The sequence below is a fragment of the Coloeus monedula genome, assembly GCF_965178545.1.
Source record: "Coloeus monedula genome assembly, chromosome: 14".
NCBI lineage: Eukaryota > Metazoa > Chordata > Aves > Passeriformes > Corvidae > Coloeus > Coloeus monedula.
In genome coordinates, this window is record NC_138794.1 from 17,676,043 (window position 1) to 17,700,920 (window position 24,878).

General features: G+C 39.9%; 1 protein-coding gene across 1 annotated transcript in view; it reads right to left on the reverse strand.

Moving 5' to 3' along the window:
• ACSBG1 (acyl-CoA synthetase bubblegum family member 1) overlaps positions 1 to 24,878 on the reverse strand; it is a gene marked incomplete at its 5' end in the record, with an annotated part of 34,793 nt that overhangs the window by 5,094 nt on the left and 4,821 nt on the right. Inside the window, 10 exons of the mRNA XM_082290780.1 lie at positions 1,110 to 1,327; positions 1,896 to 2,129; positions 2,744 to 2,925; positions 3,410 to 3,586; positions 5,894 to 6,043; positions 8,479 to 8,559; positions 10,377 to 10,497; positions 11,267 to 11,355; positions 11,986 to 12,203; positions 20,671 to 20,753. Coding sequence (XP_082146906.1) covers positions 1,110 to 1,327; positions 1,896 to 2,129; positions 2,744 to 2,925; positions 3,410 to 3,586; positions 5,894 to 6,043; positions 8,479 to 8,559; positions 10,377 to 10,497; positions 11,267 to 11,355; positions 11,986 to 12,203; positions 20,671 to 20,753 — 1,553 coding nt within the window. The remainder of the gene's footprint in view (positions 1 to 1,109; positions 1,328 to 1,895; positions 2,130 to 2,743; positions 2,926 to 3,409; positions 3,587 to 5,893; positions 6,044 to 8,478; positions 8,560 to 10,376; positions 10,498 to 11,266; positions 11,356 to 11,985; positions 12,204 to 20,670; positions 20,754 to 24,878) is intronic.

Sequence of the window (24,878 nt, forward strand, 5' to 3'; positions counted from 1 at the left end):
ACCCTCCTTTTGCAATAGTCCTGTCTTTGTCTCAGATCCTCTACCAATCTCTCTGGCCCTTAGTTTTTCATTGTCCTGATTTGGACTTGAATTTAAAACTTCAATGATATTGGACATATGGTCATTTTATCCCAGATTGTCTACCTTTCCTGTAATTTAGGGTAATTCCTATTAGTTCAGCAATCAAGACAGATATAAGAGAAACACAAATGTTCAGATGGATTGAGACAAGGGGTTGTTACTGCTGTACTAAAGGAAAATGAATCAGACAAGAAAACAAGTTAAAAGCAAGACAGCTGCATTTGGTGCAGGCTATTAATAGTACCAACTTCAGTCCTGACTCCCAGCAGGACATGATGCCACCTGTGACAAATTCACTCCTTTGTGTTATCTCCCTAGTGATTCGTCTTACGTTCTAAGATATTTACTCAGTTCTTAAATCTTCCTCAGTTACATCTTGCCTGTGACCAATCCCACTGTCTGAATAAGTATCATGAAAAAGGCCTCCAAGTAAACAAGTGACCAGTCTCAGTCTCGTGAGACTTTACTCAATGTCCTGTAATAACGCCTAAGTTCATGGCTTTAGCTTTAGCTTTCCCTTCTGCTCTCAAGCTTCAGCTCTGGTCTCTGCAAACACTTCACCTAAGGCACCAGAGGAACCTACCTCTGACCTACAGCAACAATGTCTGTATAACAGAGGATGCCTCTCCTTTCTGTCTAAACATTCTAAAGTGCAATTAAGACAATTTGACAAGATTCAGAGGGAGACTGGACAGCTTAATGGTATCATTCAAATCAAACAAGACACATTAAACCTGCGTTAGTAGTTTATACTGCTAATTGTAATTGATACTGAGTAACGGTCTGGGAGATAAAAGGCCTCATTGTAGGAACTGAATCATCTCCATCTATTGCAGACTAGAGGGAAACCTTCCCTGAACACAGAGCACACTGTGGTTTTCTCATAGGAAAGTTTATTTTACCTTTCTGTTAGGGCAATACTGCTGGCATTAGAGGAAAGACACTTCATTTAGATGGACCACATCTGAGACATGACTGAATAGTGCTGAACATTTACCATAAACATACAGCAAGATTTTGCCTATTACCTTTAATTCTTCCAGTGACATAGAGAAAGCCATCCTTGTCTAGCTTTCCTAAATCTCCAGAATGCAGCCACCCCTCCTCATCAAAGGCTTCTTTTGTTCTGTCTTCCATATTTAAATAACCCATGAAAACAGTCCTTCCCCAGAAACAGATTTCTCCATTGCCTTCTGCATCTTTGTCCACCAGTTTCACTCTGCATCCAGGTGCTGGTTTACCACAGCTACCAGAGAAGAGCAGAAAAACCCCACAGGATCACAGAAACATCAAACATAATACTGATAAGTTGGCCAACGTGCCAGATCCCTGAAACTGTCAAAGTATCCATGACTGCAAATATCACTGTGCTGTAGTGGTCCCACAGCTATGGAATATTTGCTCACTAGGGCAGATTTGTCAGGGTGTCTGAGTACTTTCTGGCAGTCTGTCTTGCCCTGTGCTTGCTGCTTGCTTCCCCCCTGTATCTTCAGGCATAAAACTACTGTTGTCTTTGAGGTCTTGCATTCCTCCCCTGGGCCAGGGCTAGGGTATATGTCAGATGTAGTCACTGTGTTTGCCTAGAATGTTGTAGCTCAGTTTCAGTGCTCCTGGCATGGTGTGCTATGGAGTCAACGTGTTCAAATTCTGACCTGGAAATTATTCTGACTCCCAAAGTCACAACAGAGTGGCAGTGCACTCAGAGAAAATAAAATAAGTTGTAATATCTTTGCTGACCTTAGTAAATACTCTTTTCATAGATAAAATGGAACAGATCATATTAAAAAAATAGCAATAAAAAAGAGCAAAATTACCTGTGCTGCCTGTAAATATAAGGCCCAGACAGGCAATGTGGGCCTGTGGTCTCACTCATCCCATAGGCCTCATACAGGGTGATGTTCAGACCCAGGAAGAAATACAGTGTTTCTGTATTGAGAGGAGCAGCACCAGAAAAGTGCTTCTGACAGGAAGAAAACCCCAGTGCATTGCGTATTTTTGCAAGCACTAAGTAGTCTGCTAATCTTGTCCAGAGCTGCTTTAGATCACTGCTGAGTACAAAATACACAAGTAAGTCAGAGCAACCTAGGAAATTTTCAAAACAAAATCAGGCACAGATTTTGCTTAGAGATGTATTTGTCATTTGGTTTTGGGTGTTGACAGAAGTTTGAACATAAGTAAGGTGACACATTCATCCTTTCTTCATTTATTCAGTTTCTTTCATTTCTCCAGCTTTCCTATCTCCAACTCTTGAGGTATCTGAATTCAACAAATAATAAAGAATCTATAAAAACATATTGCATACAACATGGCTCTTGTATTCCTGATTTTTTATCAGTTAAATGTGACTTTGAGAACTTACATCATTGAAATCTGAAATCTGCAAGATCTATCTGAGAAGCTGAATGATCAGACAAGCAAAGCAGTATCATGGAATGATCTTTTGGAATACCATTCTGCATAAGAAATTTTTACACTTCATTGTGAAATAAGTGACATCAATAATAATTGACAACTACCCCCTCCCCCTTGCACTATATTTGCTGTGTCGCCAAGCCAAATTTTACCCACTTATACAAAGAGTCTCACTGAGGCTTCACAGCTTATTACAGTAGCAAATTGCTACTTCCAGGTTGCTGGAAATCTCACTCATTGTACTACATACCTGCTTGAGCTGTTCAGGTTCGTCTCTAAGCTAAGAGACATAGCCCATGACAGCATTTTCTTCTTCAAAAATCCTGACTGAGCAGAAGCATCCTTTAATTTCTCCATGATTTTCTCCCATACTCGGGGAACTCCCATGTGAGATGTTGGCTGCACTTCTTTCAGTGTGTTAATCAAGCTGCCCTGTAATAATCATAAAATAATTTCAACAAAAGGCACACAGCAGAGATAAAGAAGTTTGGTGAAGTAAAACCTGCATCTTTAGTGATGTAGAATATCACTAAATATGTAAGATACACAGAAGGGCTGCTAAGCCCACTTGAGTCAGCCATATGCACTAACATGTGTCAGGTCTGACACTTCAGGGGAGGTATGTACACAAGGAGGAAAAACACACATGGTTTAGTTCCTCCTGCATCCCTTTCCTCCAAAACTTCTTATATTTTTTTTGCCTTAAAAGAACCTTATGGATATGAATTATATATTTTAATTGGAATCTAGAGCACTGGATCACAAATATAATGAACTTTATTTTTCCATAACTCTTACAATAATGGACTCTCATTCTTCATCCTCTACAACTTCTCAAATATCATATTGTCTCATTGGGATGTTTTCTAAGAGAAAGAAGTGCAATCTTAATTAGATGTAATGCAAGACAAGGTACCTTTAGAGCATCTGGTTCAGCAAAGTAAACTTGCTCTCCCCATTTGATTCCAGTCCACAGGTCATAGATCTGTGCAGCTATGTGGCTGAGTGGGAGATAACTGACTATAGACTCCTGTTGGACCTCTGCAGGTTGCATATCTCCTGCTCTGCTGCAATGGGCTGATGTCCAAGTTATCTGTTTAAATAAATAATTAAATGCATTAGGTATGGTGGGGATTTTGGTTTGGGATTTTTTTCCTTTTTTCCTCTTGATACAAACTAAGGATCCTCTTGCTTTGTTAATGAAACTGAAAAATCTGTGCTCACAGAAATTGCTGAAGACACTGCAATATTGGCAACACACCAGACTGTCAGTTCCCTGGGGACACTCTGCGAAAAGCCAGATGACCTTTGCAGCAATACAGAAGTGCAGGTGACATAAGTAAATAACAGCATTTGGGCTGCCTGACTGGGCTATGAATGCTAGCAGCTCCCCATGCCCTAGTGACACACTGAGTTGGGCAGCCATGGGCTGGATGGACAAGCAACAAATTGATCTGTCCCTTCCTTTGCAACTCTCCTGCTCTGCAGGCTTTCTATTAAACTGGCACCTTGCACCAGTGCTGTATCTACAAGTTAGAAAAAGAACAATAAATATTCAGTGATCAGTGAGCTCAAAGGACAATTTAGTATCAGCCACAAGCTCATTGCCTTGTACTGATCATCCCCTGGCTAAGCACTAAGGAGGAAGATATGAGCTGGAAGCCTCTGGGATATTCACTGCAGTGGTTCCCAAGTGACACACACACACACCCCCCTCATGAGAGGTAGCACATATATGAATAGTTTTGAAGTTGTGTTGCTTGACTTCTTAGTGAAGCTGGATGATGTTCCCCCTTCCTTCTTCCCATTTCCCACTTTATCTCAGAAGATGCAGTTCAAGGATGTTAAATAGGCATAGCTTCATTATCAGAACACAGCATAGGGAAGACCCATAAATATATGTGATGGTGTGAGAGGTGATAGAAAAGATATATGTGCACAAAAATAAAAACCAAAACAAACAACATCTCCCAAAAAAACCCCAACCTACAAAAAGAAACAGCTCTTTCTCAGAGGAGTCTGTAATCTAAACTGGTAGTGCAGGATACAGAAATGAGAGTATTCAAGATGGCAAAGCACGGACACAAATCACATGTATTCCTGTTATCACAGTATGTTCCTGCCAGCTCCTTTGTAATAAATTAGAAGGTGCAAGTGTAGGCTTGGCCTAAGGAAACAGAGATTCTCAAGAGAGGGTTTTAAGGAGCAGCGTGCTGCCAGGCCAGACCACCCCAAGTTTAGATGGCAGCATTGGACAAGTGGCTATGGGAGATGTACACAGTAGGAAGAATGGGATGTGTTTAAGATGTGTCTGTATTCATTGCTTGTACTCTAGGCCTCACAGCACACAGGCACACTCACAGCAGATCTGTGTGGGTCATACAGGACCTATTCAGCACTGGTTTTGCATATGAACAGTGGCAAACATCTTTGACTAAACAAGGCAGCAGCAGAGCTACAGGCATGGCATGCTTTCCACTGTTTGTCAACATAAAAATAGCCTGTTTGTGATCAGCAGCCAAGAATAGCTTGGCAGCTGGCATGGAAATGACACCAGACTTCTTTGAGATAGAAGAGCATAGATTTGAACATCAGATCAGTCTTTTTGTCTCCCAAGTTCATTATGTTCTGCTTCCAGGTACCACTGCACTAATTCCCTACATTTGGGTGAATTGCTGTTCACAGTGTGCATGTCTGTAATAATTTCTGCTTTATTTTAAGGGGTGAGGCCTCAACTTAGACCATCCCATTCACAGATTCTCTGTGTTTTCAGAAAGGCTCCCTACCACCTTCCACTCCTGCTCAGCCACCAACCACATATCTTTCCTAGCAAACCTCTCGCGAAGTCCTTTTAGCAAACAACTTTGCTTTTCTCTCGCGAAGTCCTTTTAGCAAACAACTTTGCTTTTCTCTATAACTGAAAATTTTCTGTTTGCAGCAATGCAGGTAGGGCTACTGTAAGTACCAGCACTGAGCACTGGAGCTGTATTATCCTCCAGGGACAGATGCAGAAAACTGCATACAAGTCCAGGAACAAAAAACACCACAGTAAATAACCCACACATCCACCCTCAATTTTAATAAAATCTGCAAAAGCAGTCCATCGGGCTGCTTTGATAGCAGCTCGCCGATGTGTATGATTTGTTCATAATGAACTGTTCAACTTTGTGAAGTGCTGTTTGAATGGAGTTTCATTCTTTACCTTGCTTGTACTTTACCACGCTTGTACTTTACCACAAGCAGCTGACTGCACTTGGACATTGCTTTGCAGTACAGCATCCATGCTGTAAAAGCAAAAGCATTTCAGGGCTCTAGGATGTACCAGCCATTTCAAATCACAGGAATAAATACCCTCACACTTTGCTGTTTCTCTGCTACAGGAAGAACCTGAAGTACCTACATTGTCGTGACTCAGCATGGCTCCTTTTGGCTTCCCAGTTGTTCCGGAGGTGTATATCAGAACACAGCACTGATTTGGCTTTTGGGAGTTAATAATGTCATCCAAAGTAATGTCAGAGACGTCACCTCCCAGCTCCAGAAACTCTTCCATCTAGAGCACGGAACAGAAAATTCAGGATATCAAATGGCTTCTTACAAATTGACTCAGTACTGCATCTTTCCTGTCTCAAAAATGTTAGAACATTTCCGTGCCTTGGTCTGAACATGTATCCAAGGCAAGTTTCCCCAGACCTTGGCTATGTAAGAAATATGGTAAGTCTATCTTAGAGCTTAATGTGAGAATTGCAAACAGACTATCTCTAATTGTGCTGCCAAGAGTCTTTTCAGTGTCTAAGAAGGGAATAGTAATAGTAATATCCTCCAACGTGGATACTATGGGTAAGTCATGGAGGCTAAAATTCTGTTACCATCTCACACTTTAAGAATGATTTTGTGTCTGCTTAAAGGAATCTGGATGCATCATTTTTAAGAGTACACTTGTGACAGCTCATCTATAATTCATCGTACACTATATAAATATAACTATAAAGCAATTGGATGAATGCTCCTTTGCAAAAGCATCATTATCTAGATGTGTGAATGTTTGCCCAAAACATGTGCTATTTTATAGGAAACAGCATATGATGCTGGTCACAACTTTCATTCAAATTTGTCTCATTCTAGAGATAAAACTTTTATGACACTGGACTTTTGTGCCACATAAATTGGCCCAGAAGAATCCCGAACCTGATTCTCTGTATTATATTGTTGCTCCCAGATACTTCTGTTGCACACCCCTGATATGCCGCCAAGTGTACCATTGATTTCAATGCTAACTGGAAGAAAATTGATAACCAAACTGTCAGTTTCCCATTGCAATCATGTGATTTATACTGTGCTATAGAACTGTCTTGTTTAAATGCAAGGTGCAGCACCTTCATTTTTCAGTGACTTCTTGGGGCTGTATCTAGGACCATAAAGCAGTAATGGGCATGATGAGAAAGACAGAGGTAAAAAAGGAGAGTCTCTGCTTGAGGGTAGTTCATTGCTTCTTTTAGACCTCTGGCATTGCCACTTGGCTACTAAGATTACAATAGTCAGCCTCTGGGCCACCTTAACTTCCTTTTCTTGGGTGGCAAGGCTGTCCTAAGGATTATTCATCAGTTTTATGCTTTCTTCCAACAAACCACACCTCTGAAAAGAAAGGCACTGCACAGCTCTGTAGCAAGTAGAGGATTTGTCACATTCTATCCCTTCCCACAGAATGTGGCTGCATCAATTTCACAAGCTCCTGGAAAGCCTGAGGTGTCAAGGATGTAGTTGTTTGTATGTCACTAAAGCAGTCGTTCCTGTTTTCCTGACCTTTACTGTATTCACACAGTGGAATGCATTGATCACTGAGAATCTGTTGCCCAGGCCTTGTTTACTGAACAGCACCTGCAACAGATGGTGTTGGCCTTCCAGCGACTGTGGAAGGTACAGAACAGTCACACCACACTCCTGACTTTGCATTTGCCTTCTGGAAACACACACTGCTCAGCCAGCTCTGCCCCTGCAGCCGCTCATTACATGGCACAAATCCCTTTTTTCAAACACCATGTGGGCTGGTGGTTTGCTCTACATCACACCGTATCAACAATCATTTCTGCCTTTGCTGATCTGATCTCTAATTTTTTCTTTAGATGACAAACTGTGGCAACTGTCAGACACTCAACAGCTACCCTGCTCCTTTGAGAACATGTCCAACATGACACCTGAACACCGAACCAGTGTTTAAAAATATTGCAATTCTCAGACATTTAGATTTCAGCAACTGCAGGTTGTTCAAGAATTAAATGCTAGCACTTAATCTTTTAAAATAGTAAGATCATCTTTGTATTAACGTTTTTATTGTACAAGATGCAAGGCATGCTCTATACCAATATGTACCGTATCAGAACAGTAATGGTTTATTATTAAGTTATATGCATGATATGAAAAAAAATCACCGAAAACCTTTTTCTTATCAGATTATCAAAATTGCAAGTATTTTAAAATATTTCTATGCTGTTCACTCCTCCTTCATTATATTTTTATATACTGAATACATTATACTTCTCTTCAATATATTTTTTCCGCAGTTGAAGTTTTTCAGCCTAAAATCTGATAATCTGTAGTCCAGTTAAAATACTGGATTTAAAAAAAAGTTACCGAATTCACGGGCATCAGGGGACAACTTTTATTTTTAACTATTTGAGAGTACACATTCCCACCTAAAACCTACAGGTGTTTTAATAACCCAGTCAAGTTAGAGATCAGGAAGACACAAGACAAACAGTTAAGCAAGGTAGCTCTTTTTTTAAATGTGAAGAATCAAAGGTAAATTAAAAAAAAAAAATTCTGATGAAACTTTTGAACATGTTTGCTGGAACACAGCAATGCCTTCTAAATGGTAGATACTCACAGTAGAAATTTATCAAATAAATAATACCCCACGTATTAACTGGTAATACAAGGGCATAACTCCATGTATTATTTGGTTATGCCTCTGTTCTAGTATTCACTCACCGTGTACATATTTGGATGTCTCTCTGCAATGGAGTCCTTATATAGCACCACAGCCTTCAAGTGTGGCAAACAATTCCAGATCTGTTGGATTTTTTAAAGCAAAATTATGATTTATTACTCATACCTTGTGTAGGCTTTTATCCACTCAAATGCTGCCAAAACTGTAATGGCTTGACAGGCACAAAAATCCTCCCATTTCCCTCCACCCCCAAATATTTTCCCCTAAACTCATCACCACCTAGCTCAACTAGAGGAGGTGGGAAGGAGGAGGGAACTACACAATCTACACAGACTGCTCTAGGAAATCTGGTTTCAGTCAAAAGTTTAAAAAAAATGAAAAATACACCAGAAATGGCTCCTCAGCATCCTTTCTCATAATGCACAAAAGGGCACATCAAGGAACAGTGCAGGTCAAGCTAGAAGCTGACCCTGGCTGTGATTACCAATAGAGATAAAGTCCCTCAGCAAAAACTGCCATTCAAGTGCTAAAAAAAGCTCTACTTCCTTAAGGAAAAAAGAAAAGGAAGCTGTATGCACATTGTAAGGATAAATAAAAATATAAAGCTGCAGGCTTACAGGCAGACAGCAGTGGCTGCTGCTTTCAGCAGCTCTTTGTATGCTTTGCATGGCCTGCAGAAAGCATTGATTTCACTGAATACTGGGGGACCCAGTGCCTCACAGACGCCTTTCAATTGATCACATTTTGAACTGAATTTTGCCAATACAAAAGCAGTGGCTTGATGGTAGCCACTATGTACATATTATTAGAAGGACAGCAATTGAAATGTTATGTTATTATTTCAGTCTTGGGTCCCAGAAAAAAAAAGTTTCAAAAAATCCTCTGCTGGATAAAGCAGTGCTGGCCAGAGCTCTCTTTTTCTACATAGTTGAGTATGAACCAAACCCCTCGAGTTCCTCCATTTGGATTCTTCTCTCCATGTTCACAATAGCATAGCCTGCTATTGTGTCAATGACCCTGTAAGAAGGCTTGTCTGATTGTGTGTTTTTATAGAATACTTAAAAAAACCCCCTCTTCCTCCATATTGCATGTAAAACAAAACTACAGAATACAAAGTAATTAATGAACAGCTTATATGAAATACATTTGAAAAAAACCACTGCGTATTTTCTCTCTGGCAGGTACATGGTTTTGGCAGAAAACTCCATCATGGAGGCCCCTCTTCCTTCAGCAAAGAGTGCTATTTGGTGCGAGTTTGGTGAGGCAACAGGTGTCCCTCGATATCTGACAGACAGACAAGCCCTTCCCAAGGAGCTGCCTGTGCCCCTCTCCCAAGTCATCTTTCCATCTAATTGGTCTTTCCATCTGGCACTATTGCTGACAGGCAGTCCCAGCTGCCCAAGAGTTTTGTCAAAATTGTGGCTGTTCACTTCAGGAAGCTCCTCTTTTCTCACTAAGGTCTATCTGACGTTAACAATCATGCTATCAAAGTGCAGTAAACTCAAGAGCCTTAATGGCTGATATTACACGCAGGAAAAGATAATACCTTGGAAAGAGGAAATTCTGAACACTGACATCCTTAATATTTTAATAGCAAACCTTTCCAAACCTGCATCAGCATAATCTCTTCCATTCAAGTGGACTGTGCTTTTCCAAACAGAATCATGTGGTGACAGTAAAAACATGGGATTAAAATGTGGGGTTTTTTCAGGTAAGCCTGCAGCGAACCATCCAGTGAGCTCTCTGCTGGAGCCACAGACACTGTAGGTCAGAGCCACCCACAAGCTTTAACACCAGATACCAGATTTCTGAGTAATAACACACACCTCACAAAGAAAGTTTTTGTGATACAGGGAGTGTACATGGTATTTGGGACCAATACAGCATTGAGAAATGAAAAAATTGTGGCTTTTCAGTAACCATTCAGCCACCTCATTACCTGCATTATCTTGTCCAGCTGTTTTTGATTTTCCACAACCATGATATCAGTCTTGCTGTCATGAGCAATGTAGTGACAGGCCTCTGGAGAATTGGTTGTATATATTCCTGTGACAATTCCTCTGCATCAGAAAATTTATATATATAAGAACATATATTTACATACATACACACACATACACATGCACGTAGTATCAAAAGAGAATAATAATCAAAGATCAGATGAAACCTGAAGGGGTATGAAGACGTGGAAACAAACAGCAGGACAGCTCTAATGTTTGTTTCACATATTCAGATATACACGAATCTCTGATTTATGCACATTGCAAAAACTAATCTTTGAACTATTCATCAAAAGATGCTGTAGGCTAGGACACAGTGTTTTAACCCACTTAAGGCTACACAGGAGTTAGCTCAGGAAGTGGTAAAAAAATCCCCACTTAGGTCCTTTTTTTGTTCAAGCTGTACAGATACTAATTTGGATTTCATTGGTACAAAACAGCTTAAGAACTAAAATCCAAAATAACAGGTATCAGAACAGAAGAAATCAGGGTAGCTAGTATTCATATGTTACTTCATCTGCTCACTGTAGACAAGTATCATTAATATAAAACTGTGATTCTCATCTGTTTCCCACATCCTCCATGGATCAGATCCTGAACAACAGCCTCTCTGTAACTGTCACGGTTAAGCCCATGGCAAACAGGATCCATTTATAAATGCCTGGACTATTTGGGATATGAGACTCCAGAAGGTTGCCGAATATGTTAATCGATAGCAACACAACTTCCAAGATATGACACATAATACTGATTTGCTACATTTCCAGACCTAGCAAAACAGAAATCCCCAAATCCCCTTCGAAAATTAACCCCCCCCAAAATGTCTTACCCAGCAAAAACAGCTCCAACAGCTGAGATGAACCATTCTGGAGAATTAAATCCAAGGATTGCTACACTATGGAATCGCTCAAGACCAAGCTTAAAAATAATATACATAAGGTTATATAATACAGGCACACTGGAGAGAAACATACACAAATATAAACCATGGAAACCTTTGATTTATTATTACAGTATTGACAAGGCATGTGAAGGCACATTTTGGTATCCATAACAAACGTGGTATTTATCAGCAATTAACAGGATGTGAATTTTCTACTACCTTCTCCTGTCTAGTTGAACTCTGCTGCCCAGAAAGGCCTAAAACCCAGAATATTTCATATGAATAAGAGCCTAATGAGTACTAATATCACCCTATGTTTAGAATGTTTTAAAGATTGTCTTTATCTCACCAAATTCATGATAGTAGTTTTCCCCTATTTTTCTCAAGGCCTCAAGCTGAGCTCTGCACCTATGTCCCACCGAGAAAGTGGAACACAGCAGCTCCTCACTTGCAGTCAAGGTTCCCTGAGAGCAGTGTTACCTCTGACCAAAACTCACTTTCATCACTATCATTTCAATAAAGAATATGACTACTGATCTTCAAGTAATGCAAAAAGCCTCTTACATTGTGGGTTTTGAGGTTGGGGTTTTTTTGTTTTATTTGTTTTTTGGGTTTTTGAAGGAGACAAAAGGATTCAAGGAATTGGTTTTGTTTCCTGTACCTACCTTCAAGAAGCTCTTGGCCGCTTTCCTAGAGAGGGAATAATATTCTGAAAAAGTTATTTTCTCCCATTTTCCATTCTTTTTGCTGGCCAAAGCATTAAGGGATCCATATTTTTCCAGGCTCTCCTTGAACATCTGATGAACTGTTATGGGAGTCTGTGGACATGAGTTATCTATTCTCAGTCTGACTCTGCCATCAGCAAACGAAGTCCACAGGGACTCTGGAAGGTAAAGCACCGTTGTCAAGGTAATCTATAATTGAAAATTACCGGACTGCGTACCAGACGACAAGAGGATTGAATAAAGACCACAGGACTAAGCACAACTCTGGCACTTCCCAGCTCTTGAGAGAAGGGCTTTCCAATTTTATATTATCAAATAGACCATGTAGAAAGAGAAATCTTTATTTCCTATTCTTTGTTCTGCATAAAAGTGCCATACAGAATTATGCTGATGATTCTGTGTGTTACAGGCACACCACCAGTTCCAGAAGAATCTGTTTGCCTGTACTCAGCTCTGCACTCCCCCTCGTGCCAATGGAGTAGCTGGTGAATCAGGAGGCTAAAGAGATCCAAAAGACATGAAACCTCTGCCCCTGCTCAATATCCAAGCTCCTTTTGCTTGTTATAACTCTTCCCTCCCTCCTGCCCCTCCAGCTGTTCTCCTTCATCCTGTCCCTGTTCCTCACTACTTCCCACAGTTTTTCCCTCGTTCTAATGTGTCCCTTCCACTCACTCCTGTCTCACCCTGGTTCCATGCCTCCATTTTTCATCTTCTGCTCTTGTCTTCCTCCCCCTGTCTTTATACCACCCACTTTTTTCTCCTTGTATTTTTTCTCCCCTTCCTTGACAGGACAAAGACGCAGAGCACCAACAAATGTCACTTGGCTCTCACCACTGGTGCCAAGGACTGGGACAGTCCCTGGCATTCACAAGAAATATGTGTCTCAAAGACTCTCCTTGGTTCTTGCAAACCTGCAAAAGGCTGAGTATGAATACATTCCTTGGAGAACCTAGGGGTTATCAAGTTGGCAAAATTCAGGTGAATTCTCACATGCAAAGCACAAACATTCCCATAACTCCCTGGTCAAACAGTTCGTATACTTATGAACAGAATAGTATAAGAACATTTTAACAACATTTTTTTCCTTAGATTTACTTCCATAAACGAAGCAATATTTCTAGCATAGACATAAAAAAATATATACTCTACAGTGAGCTGATGAAAAAATTTTAGACCAAAGTGCTTGGGTTTGTCAGAATTAAGAGCAACAGAAAACAGCACTTTTTGAAGTTCCTAATACAAGTTAATAAGCATAACTGTCTTTTACTACACTTACAGAAAGCAAAAGTTGTAAAGCAAGCTCAGTTAGTATCTGTGCTGTTTCCTGCCACCTCAGTGGCTGAAAAAGAGCAGTTTTGGAGTGTTAAAAGTACAACATGCATCACATCCCTCTCCAATGCTATTCTAGTTGCTTCAGAAGTCTGGGAACTGCCTCTCTGAGCACTTCTGACAATATATGAATACATCAGCCATAGCTGGAGCCACACCAGTGCTTTAGAACACACTTGCAGCCTCCCTCAAGTCAGGCTAGCAATCTGCACCAAGAGCCAGAGGCACAGCAAGATGTTGTAAGCTCACAAACATTTCATTCCATTCCTGCTCCTGGCTGGCAGATTTGCCAAATAGAAGGTGCTAATGACAACAATAAGTTCAAATAAAGCTGCTTCATCTCCACGTGCCTTCATTTTCTCATGTGTAAATTGCACATAGTGATTTTCAAAACAGGTGGAGCTGTGCTGAGGTCAGTGGAGAAAGGGCATCATAAATCCAGACAGTTTAGAAAACAAATAGCTCTGAAGGATATTAGGTAATAGACTTTATCAAAGTGTAAGCAGTAGCACCCAATAAATACTTTATGAGTTGAGAAGGCAAAGCAGGTGTTTGCACACTTAACCCCAATGCAGGTGTGAAAAGGTTGAAAGGTAAGACCGGTCAGACACAGAATCTATTGTTAATCCAAAGGTTTACTGTCTGCAGTGACACACCAAAGCCCAGATGAAAAACTCTATATAGAGATGTTCTGGCTTCTAAAACAACAAAGGTGTCAGGGATTGCAGGCGTGCTTGGACACAGGTGGGTGACTGTTCTGTTCAAAACAAAATCATACCATACAGAACTAAAATACAACATTCTGGTCCATGTATTAAAAATGCTCCTGAATAAAGGGTACCTCTCTTGAAGGAAACAAAATATTAGCAACATTCCTACAATAACATTACAGAAATTGCATTAATAGTGATTTTCATCTCAGATGTGCAGCAGATAACTGCACAGTTCCCAGAGAAGAATGAAAATCAATCAAATGCCTGAAATAGACATAGAAACCAAAAATGTACTTGAAAACTGGGTTTCCTTTTGTTTTCCTTATTCAGGTTTTTCCAGCATTAAAAAAGCATATTTGATTCATATAAAAGACAAAGAACAGAATTGGTTTCAGAGACTGTGTGCACCACCTTAATAATACTCAAGATACAGTGCAAATAAATATAAACTTGAATGCCCATTCAGCGTCCACTTTTGCATGTTTTTGCAGGTAGAACTTAAATCTCAAAAACTGTTCTGAAATCTCAATAAGCCAAATAATTCTAAAAATCTAATTAGTCTGTTCCCAGAGCTAGTAAAAACAACATGAACAATATATTCCTCTGTCAGTTTGCAGAGGGATTTTGAGCAGAGGGCTCATTCTTTGCAGAAAGTGCCTGGGAAGGAATGCCTGGCTAAATACTAAATGAATCAATTATAAATGTTGGGAGAAGCAAAACAGGTGCTCTGCCTCAGTAGCGTCTGAAAGTTAAACTGCAACGTCCAGGCTGGAAATCAACTCAGTACCTCCTGAAACCAAAGTGGAAATCAGAATAAGACCCCTCTAAATACACTATTATCATTGGTTCATTATACAACTGTAGCTTCACAGAGTACAAGGAAAAAAACCAGCATTCCAGCTCAAAGCACTCAATGCCACTGAAAGTTTTCTGTATGCATGAAAGTTGTTCCTTTCCTCTTTCTTCCACTAACTCCTGCTACCTGCATTATACTTCAGACCCCAAATACTTCTCCATCCACTACTATGTGACTTTGGCTCGTCCTTCATGTGAATTCTGAAGGGCAGGTATGTTGCAAAAAGATTTCTGCTTAAAGAAGGCTATATTGTAAGGTAAAACAAAAAGAGCAGAGATTTTATCCAGGTAATAAAATCTTGACTGTCACTGTTTGAGACCCTTGAAGTACACTTTTTTCCCCATGTCGTTCTCCTCCAAGGCCAAAAACTCCATGATCCAACTGCATTTTACATGTTTCACTGTCTTCACTACTAAAGAAAGAGATGGCTCGGGGTAGTCTCACACATAAGTTATATCAGGATGATTGTACTGCAACTTGTCTTGGGAACTGTTCTAAATACCTGGGATTTCAGGTGGGCAGTTTTCCCCCTAAGGTGAAAACTTAGGCATAAATTTTCAACAAGGAACTTTACAGGAGAAAAAAAGTAGTTAAGAACCACTTGGAAGATACACTTGCAGTTTTCAACTGATCTTTTACAATACAATCCTAAAATTAGGAACCATTTACATGTGAATACTGACTTATAAAAGTACATTTGTTACTCAGACATTTTCTACCAAGTTGGAAATGATACACAACATAAAACACATTTTGTATTTTTAACAGCCAGTTTATTCCTTCTACCATGTACAATGGGAAGTTTTGACATGGTACAAGCTCAGATATCAAAAATTACTTTAAACAAATAAAGGAATTGTTATTTGTTTGGGTTTTGGGGGTTTTTGTTCGTTTGTTTGGGTTTTTGTTTGGTTTTTTGTTTGTTAGTTTTGGGGGTTTTTTCATGAATACTCAGTCTGGCTGAAACTGCTGGGCCTCTGGGATATATGAAGGAGACTCTGTAGTAGTTAAAAAACAAAGACAAGAGAAATACACTAATCTACAGCTTAAAGCTAATATAATTAGTGAAACCTTTTCTCTGTTCACTACCTGACCCACAAGTATTCTGGTGACTGCCAAAAAGGATTTGAGAATGTAAATTAATTCAGATGTTTATGGAGGAACAGCTTTGAGAGTCATATAAAATGCAGAAGACCCAAGGTCACCTTTCAGACAGATAAACAAACAGACAGGCTGATTGTGGAATGGCCCTGCTGCATGACCTGAGCCACTCCAAGTGATATTCCATAGATATGCCCTGCGAAGCAAGAACTAAACCAGTAATTTAACTTCTGCTTGAAAATGAATCAGATTTAACTCACAAAACAGTGTCTTGATTATATGCCAGATGCTGCAAAACAACACTCTGCCCTAATGATGAGAGAAGGAATTCAGCTTTTTGCTGGAGGCATTCCTGACAGACAGTCATCATGCAAGATTCCACAGCTATGATGTCATCACATTCTGCTGACAACAGAAATACATAATTCCTCCTCTCACCCACTATTTTTTACTTTTCTTCAAGATGTTTGGGACCCTGAAACATTAACTTCTTTTTAGTAGAAGCTCTAGCCAAGTATACACTGCTTAGAGTCTGAAAGCTTAGTATCTGTGTCAAACTTCTCCTTGTGCCAAGAAACAGATTAAACAAAAGTACAGAACTTTGCAATTTCAAGTGAACCTGAAAGTCTCAGCCAGCCTAAACACATGGTGATTCTTCCAATAAAATACACAAACCAGCTCCTGTGGCTTGCCTTTCAACAGCTTGGGGAGGAAAAGGGTTTTCTTCTATATTACCAGTTTTCCACAATAAACATGTAATTTTACCCTCAGTAACAGAAAAGACAATAAATAGAGGGAATCTTTTTAAATTAGCCAAAACACACAAAAATATTTCACTTAATGGAAACTTATACTTTTTCCACTGGAGGAAAAGGGAACAATTATTAATTGCAATAAAATACTCTGCTCTTCACATCAGCGAAAACCCCTACCAGTGTGGATCAGAGAAATAAGATATGGTCCAAAGAATGCCTTCACAAGCTGACGTGGAGGGAGTGGTGCACCACGACAAGTACAAAATAAGCTTCATAACAATACGGACGCTTCTAAAACTGATTACGATGCACCAAAATGAAAGTGTGTAGAGGGTGTAATCAGGAGGAAACATCACTACAGAAACATTGCCCAGGCATGCAGGAATAGAAAATCAAAACTTAGAATTGAAATTGGTGAGTAATGTGACAAAGCACAAGAAGGGCTTCTACAGGTACAGTGACAGCCAAAAGGATAACCAGTGATACTGTGGGCAACTCACTGGCACAGGACATGCAAAGGGCTGATGCTCTCAGTGCCTTTTTCACCTTGGTATTTACTGGCAAGGTCAGGCTTGCCAAGTTCCATGCCTAGTGGCATGTGAGACACATACAAAAGAGTTGATGGGACCACATGGGATCCTTCAGAGTGGACACTAAGAAACCAGGTCAAAGCCATCGCAAGGCTGTTCTCTGTCATCTTTGAGAAAGCACAGCAATCTGCTAAGGTTCCCATCATAAGAAAAAAGGCAAATGTCACACCTGTCTTCAAAAAGCAGAAGAAAGAGGATTCAGACAACTAAGGGCCAATCAGCCTCACCTCAGTCCATTGGAAATGCTATAGGACTCTCCTATAAATCATTTTGAGCCATAAAATGGTGACTGACAACAGCCAGAACGGACCGACTTGACTTGGCCCTGGTAAATCTAACTCACCTGGCTTACATCATGGCTCTGACACGGTGAGAGCAGTGGAACATTGCTTACTTTACCTTTAACAAGGTCTTTGACAATTTCTATATAGTTCAGCATTCCAGGAAGGTTTGAACCAGCTGGAATTGGAGGAACAGGTGGATAAAAAATTGACTGGATAAGTAGTCTTTGAGAACAGTGATCAACAACTCTAAGTCTAATTACCAGTCAATTCCAAGTGACATTCATCAGGGGTTACTTGTGAGAATGACACTGTTCAACGATGGCACTGTTGTCCTGGACAATAGAATGCAACCTCACCAGCTTCAATGACGACACCAAACTTGAGGAAGTGACTGACAGGACAAAAGGCAGGGCAGCCATCCAGATGGACCTCAGCACACTGGAAGAATGGGCTGGTATAACCTGAAAGCTCGACAAACTTGCAGCCAAGTCTTGCACTCTGGGGAGGATAACCCCATGGCCCAGCATGGGCTGGATGCCAGCTGGCTCAGCAGAAAAGCCCCTGAGGTTTGTGGTGGACAGGTTGGCTGCGAGTCAGCTGTATGCCCCAATGGGGGCTAACTACACCCCTGGCTGCATTGGCAAGATCATAGCCAGCAGACCAAGGAAAGTGATTATTTGCCCCTACTCAGTGCTCCTGAGGCTGCACCTGAAGCAGTGTGCAGCTTTGGCAGCCTCAGTGCAAGAGAGAGATCCTGACAAACAAACTGGCACAAGCCCAAAAGAGGGACTCCCAGGCAGTCAGGGGCCCAGTGCACACCATGTACGAGAAGCCCATGCAGGAACTGTGTTTCTCCAGTCTGGAGGAGACAAAGTATGAATCTACCTGCAGTTTGCCAAAGACTAAAGCAGGTGTTACACGGAAAACAAATTCTTCTCAGAGGCACACATCAGAAGAACAAGAGGCCATGGACATGAGCTGCAGCGAGGAAAATTCTTGCTGGATCAAGAATTTCACAATGTAGGTGACTCAGCCTAAGAAGAGGGACTGAGAGACTGTACAATATCCATCCCTGGAGGTTTTCAAAACTCAGCTGAACAAAGCCACAAGGCTTCCTATGAGCAGAATGATGTCCTAGTTGCCCTCCATTGGTCTTTTCCAACATAAATTATTTTGTTGATTCCATCAGTATAAAACCAGCATGGATGAGTTCTCTTCTAACCTCACACTGGTTTTAAGTCAATATAATCCTTGCTGCCAATAGTAAGGATACTCTGGATTTACATATCCATTAGAAACCACAAAATCTGGCCTGCTTCCACAGGAATGAGCTTCCATACATTGGTGGAAAGGAATGAGGAAAAAATTCCAGAACAACCTGTGGTCTTCATCAGAAAAATTTACTCCTGAGGTTGCAGAATGAACCAATTATAAAGTGAGGAAGACAGTTCCGCACAACTACAAAATACCAGAATCTCCTTCTTTATTCTTTATATACAATGTAGACCCCCTGCAACCAGACACTGAACTTCCTTCTCATAGAGTATTTTTTGAGAGGAGTTTTTGAAATTCAGCCCTCACTTCACCACACAGCATCTGCATAGCAGTGTGATGTTTTCAAGTTAAACACTGCTTCTCATTTAAATGGATAACAAGTAGTGCCACAGATTCCCAAAGCCAAATAGAAGACAAAGTCTAACAAATTGTAAGTTCCTGATTCATCAACTTAGAAACATATCTAAACACCAATAAAGGAACTGCTTAATTAAAATGGATGAGGTGTGACTTGTGTTTGCAGGAAAATTATGATGGAACAGCTGGAATGGCTTCTACCCTTAGCTGTTCACCTCACCTTTGTGGCAGAAGCTGTGGTCACCTCTGTAGGAGTGGCTGAATGGCATGTGCATTCCTTCCAGAGCACTGCTTTACAACCCAGCTTACTTCTCTAAACTGCAGCCAGCAGCAACCTCTGGGAGAGAAGCAGGTAGGCAGCTGACAGCATTAACCACTGTCCCAGATAAATTCTTAGAAAAATAGGTCAGAGCCTTCACAAGCACACAAGCAAGTATTCTGCAGAATCACAGCCTCAGTGATAATCTACATATAGAACGTGTGGCTCAAATAGTTCAATAAGATACCCTGAAAATTTGAAAACAGGCATTTGTTATCACCTTTATTCATTTATATCCACATTTATTTCCTGCTCACTGAAAGCATACAGCTAGCAGTTCACTTCTTGGAAAGAACCCAACTGTGTATCAAAGAACTGCCTTTTGAAAAGCAACTATATAGCCACACAGATAGATTTATACACATGTATAAAGTCTGCATGCAAGACTCCTACATAGATCTGAGATCTGTGTACTCATTGCTTCAGTTTTCTCCTAGAACAAATATTCTGTTTCAATGAGCATATTTAGATAAAAGTAACAGCCTCACCAAGGCAACAGGGAGCTCCCTTAGGGCTGCAAACCTTCCAAAGAACCTCAGAAAGTTCTGCGAGCAAACCTCTTTTAAGCCACATGATAGCACATTCAGGCAAGTCATTCACCGCTGCAGTTGCATTAAATGACACCGCTGTGCACATGCTCTAACGCAACACAGAACTGACCAAAGCACAGATATTCCTTTAAAGCCTCCAGTCATTACACTGCACACCAAATCCTCCCCAGTCGACAGCTGGTGAGTAGGCTGTGATGCCAAAGGTAACCCAACAATTTGCATGATTCTCAATGGGATCAAGCTATTTTTCATTTTAATCTAGTCATCATCTCAAATACAGACAAACACTGGCAGAAACTATTAAATCCATGCAAATTTACAGACAACTCCTGAAATTTTTTCAGCTGCCCTGACTCACTTCAGTTTTATTTTAATTTTGTCTTACATTATCTGAGAAACTTTCAGTCATAACCTGTTAGAATAGACACAAAAATTACATTAAAAAAAATTCTAAGAAGAGCTCGAATTTCCAAGGATCACCTTTTACATGCTTACCTGCTGGCTCTATGCCTTCACCCTGGGCCTCCTCCAAATGAGGCAGCAGATCTCTGCAGACAGTCTGTGCATCTACAAAGGTTCTAAAAGCAAACAGAACTATTAAGATGTTATCCAGGAGTAGGATCTACTACAATCAACATACAATATGCAATATAAGTATCAAAAGGGAAACAAAAACACAGCTTGCAAGCACTTTGAAATTCAAGCAGGTGGAACCAGAAAGCTCAGAGCTATCAAATACATTTTGACTCTGTTGCAAACTCCACTACAACCCAGTTAAATGGAAATGTCTTCACTCTAAGGATGAAGTTCTTTATTTCACACTTTTGGTTTTAACATCATGGAATATACCAGATGAAGACACTAACTTTGAACCTCGACAAAGAGGCCGTGAACAATACAAGTATGAAAAATGAGTTACCAATCTTAAACCTGATCACACTGCCACTACTAATATCACAACACCTTGTAAATTGCCACTGTTAATACCTGTTGAAGCTCTGAAGTCAGGGGGGGTTATTCTAGGCCAGGAAGAGAAGGCAATTTAGTTAATAATAATAATAACAATAACAATAATAATGAAGTTTCTCAAAAATTTCACCAGCACAACAAATTATCATTAACACATGGATGAAATTAACTTTTCCTGGCTAAAAGTAAACAAACCAAGTTTAAAGCACAAAAACAAATTCCAACCCAAAAAGTCTGTAAGGTGACAGACTGCAAAGAATTCCATCAGCAAAATACCTAACAATCAGCATTTAGAAATGACTGCATATAGCAATGCACTGCAGATTATTAATGAATAGCAGCAGAAAGATTTTTTAATTTAACTAATTCCATTTCATAGAACAAGTGGAAATCAGCAGCCTTTAGAAGCTAAGAAGTTAAGATTTCCTTCATTCCATCTCCATAGGTACAACAGAAGAGTCCTGAGTGAAGCTCAGGAAGTCCTTCCCCTCCACAGTGCAATAAATTAACTCAAAACATATAAAAAGAAAGCTGAAACAATGCTCTTCACAGCTCAAATAAATAACAACCTCAAAAGCAGTTTTTTACACAGTGGTGACGGGGAGCAAATGGCAGGACCAAACACTACATCAGACATTATCACCTATTTCATATTAACAACTACACTTGTAAAATACTCATATGTGGGACACTCCTAGAATTTATTATTGTTAGTCACAATGAAATAAAACTGCAAAAAAGCCCTAACCAATTTGTATCCCTTTTACAAGAATGCAGCAGACTGCGTAACTCTTCACCCCTCAGAAGTGACAACCACAGCTCTTTTCCTGCCTCACTCCGCCCCGCAGGTCCTCTCGGAGGGCGGCATAGGTCACAAAAGCAGCTGAAGGAAAACAAGGAGTCATCACTAATGTTGCCTGTGAGGATATTTCCTCTCTTGCTAATGGCATAATAGGACAAAACATGAAAGGGCTTGTCTGATAAGCAAAATGAGGCTCTGAAAATAGTCACTGGCTTGGTGAAGGCAGATGCTGATGAGAAACTGAGTAATTTAAATATAGAAGGGGATTATCCTGCACTTTGAAAGGTAAGCCTGTGTTTGATATGTGGAAGAAATGGTGACTTAATGAAGTGGGATTGCAAAGACAGAATGAAAGACCAGGAAGACTTATTTGGCAATAAAACCAAAACAAAACATCTGAAATAACCTAAAAAAATGTGTTTGTCTGCTATCTCAAAGCACTTGATATAATTCTTGATTCTTTTCCTATTTTAAAGAAAACCTACATTTGATGTTTAGTAATCCAGTGGAATCTTTTCCTTTAAATATCTTGGGAATAATAAAGCTTTTTAAATATTACTATTTTACAAAACAAATAAACCGAAGTCTTGGTCTAAAGATAACTGAACATCCCTTTTGATGAAAACAAAGAGCAGAAAAGCCTTCAGAATAAAACAACTCTGATTAGTAATGTATCAGAGGAGCCTCATTTGAAGATACTCAAAACTTTAATAAACATCATTAATGTCTTTTCCCAGATTATTACCTCTTTAGTTTGCTTTAGTCTTATCTGTTATAGGATACTGGTTCAGCTTACATTATGTTCCCTTTATAGAAAACCAGCCAACCAACACCTGAACTTCTGAACTTCCTCTGGTAATGCTTCAATGTGCAGACATTCCGTGAGGAGTCCTACATGTTCAGTATCTACATGAACGTTAAAGTTGGTAACACTCCATGCAATAAAGTTGCTACCTGTCCCCATGAATTAAGCAGCTCGTTTGAGAGTGAAGTTTTTTGCCCTGAAAATACAATTAAGAAATTTTCTCTTCCAACAACAATTCCTGTGTATATTCAGAACCATCGTTTCTGATTGAAAGAATGTGGTTTTGATGTCCTTACTTTTACCTCCTATTAGGACTTGTTCTTTAAAAATTAAGTAAATATCCAAGAATGGTTATGGTATCTGGAATTGTTCAAGACTGAACTGAGCAGAATTTGGTGGGGCTGCCTGATCAAGAGCTTACTGAACATATACTGCAGCAAGGAGGAAAGGCACTGCAGAACCACGGCGTGGTGCCAAGATGCCCCAGCAAAACCAAAATGCTTTGGAGATCTGGACTTTGGCTCTTAAATTTTTTATTAAGACTGAGGTTCTGCATAAATTATTCAGTGTTATTAATGCAGGGCCAGCATCTTCCAAAATCCAACTACCAGTTTAAAAGTTGATTTTCTATGTCTGATTCCTGCAAGTTTATAGTTCCAAAGATAATATGCAAAAACCTCTACGAATCACACAGAGCAAGAATTTAACAGTAGAGGTCACTTCAACAAGTCAATTAGACCAAAATGAGATCATGTTACAAAACATTGACCAGCTAGAACTATCCAAAGCATATTTCTGTATAACTCCATTAGCATGGGTGATTTTTGAATGACAGTATTTCCTGATGTAATTTGGACTTTAATTTCAAGGTACCATTCTAGCAAACACGACCTCATCTGCTGCCTGAATTCAACACACCGCCCTCACCTGAGACAGAAGCACAGCTTAGGCTGACCAGCTTATCCAAAGGTCTGGGACAAAGCCCAACCCACCCGCAGCTCCCACCACTCCCCTGTGCCCCTTGGATGCTATTTCACACTGAAGCTGTTCTCACACACCAGGCCAACCTGAAAAGCAAGAATCTGAATGCTCTCTATACTGGATTAACAAAGGGACAGCTTCCTTTCCGTCTGTCTTTCCATGATTGTAACAGCTCTAGTGAGATTTATCTTTGCAACCCCGTGGAAGCAATGTGTGTGTGAGGTAAAATAATGAACTGATGTAACTGACAGCCCTTCCTGCTGGGTGTGAGTCACCAGAGGAGAAGCATCCAATCTGGATTTGCTGGCATAGCAATTACTGGTTTTATCTGAGTGTATTTGATAGCAACCACTGAATACAGTATCATTTCTTATTGTAGCTACAGAAACTGAATGCCACAGCTAAATCTCTCTGCTTTTATCATTGCAAAATGACAGTGCTCTTTTGCTAATTGCACACTAGAAAAACTGTTTGTTCTGTTACCATAATGATGCTTAGTGCTTTATGGCACTACTTACTGCGATACTAATTTCCATAATTTTTTGTTGTTGTTTTAAGGGACTTCGGAATTAGCCTTTTCCTTCCACAGGCTCTGTTTCCTGGTCTGGCAATTAGAATTTCTGCTTACACCTCATACTCTAGGCCAAATACAGTCAGATATTTGCTGTCCTCTAAATTATTTCCTCATAGTAAAATCTGGTGAAAATACAAACAATAAAACTGAAGAGAATCTATGAAGTCAGTCTTTAATATGACAATAAACCATTTCTTCTATGGGGAAAATATTTTACAGAAATTCTCACTCAAATAAGTCCTACAGGACACACTGATTGTCCTGTATAATTAGGTTAGCAGCTTTTCTCTCAAATTTAAAAACTATGAAATTTATGTTCTAGGATACATTTTGGCCTTGTTTCTGCAGAGGGATTTCTACTATCACAAACTGGACCAAACGAACACTGTTATGCAGCCATCATATTAATATGAAATTTAAGGGGAACCTATTCATTAAACAGATTATGTATGGGAACAAGTAAAAAGAGATCTCACTCTTCTGGTATTCCTATTCCTGATCACTGTTGTTCAATTCTTGTAACCTTGTCAATATAAAGTTTTTACCACTTGGCTCTCTACAGGGATTATTAA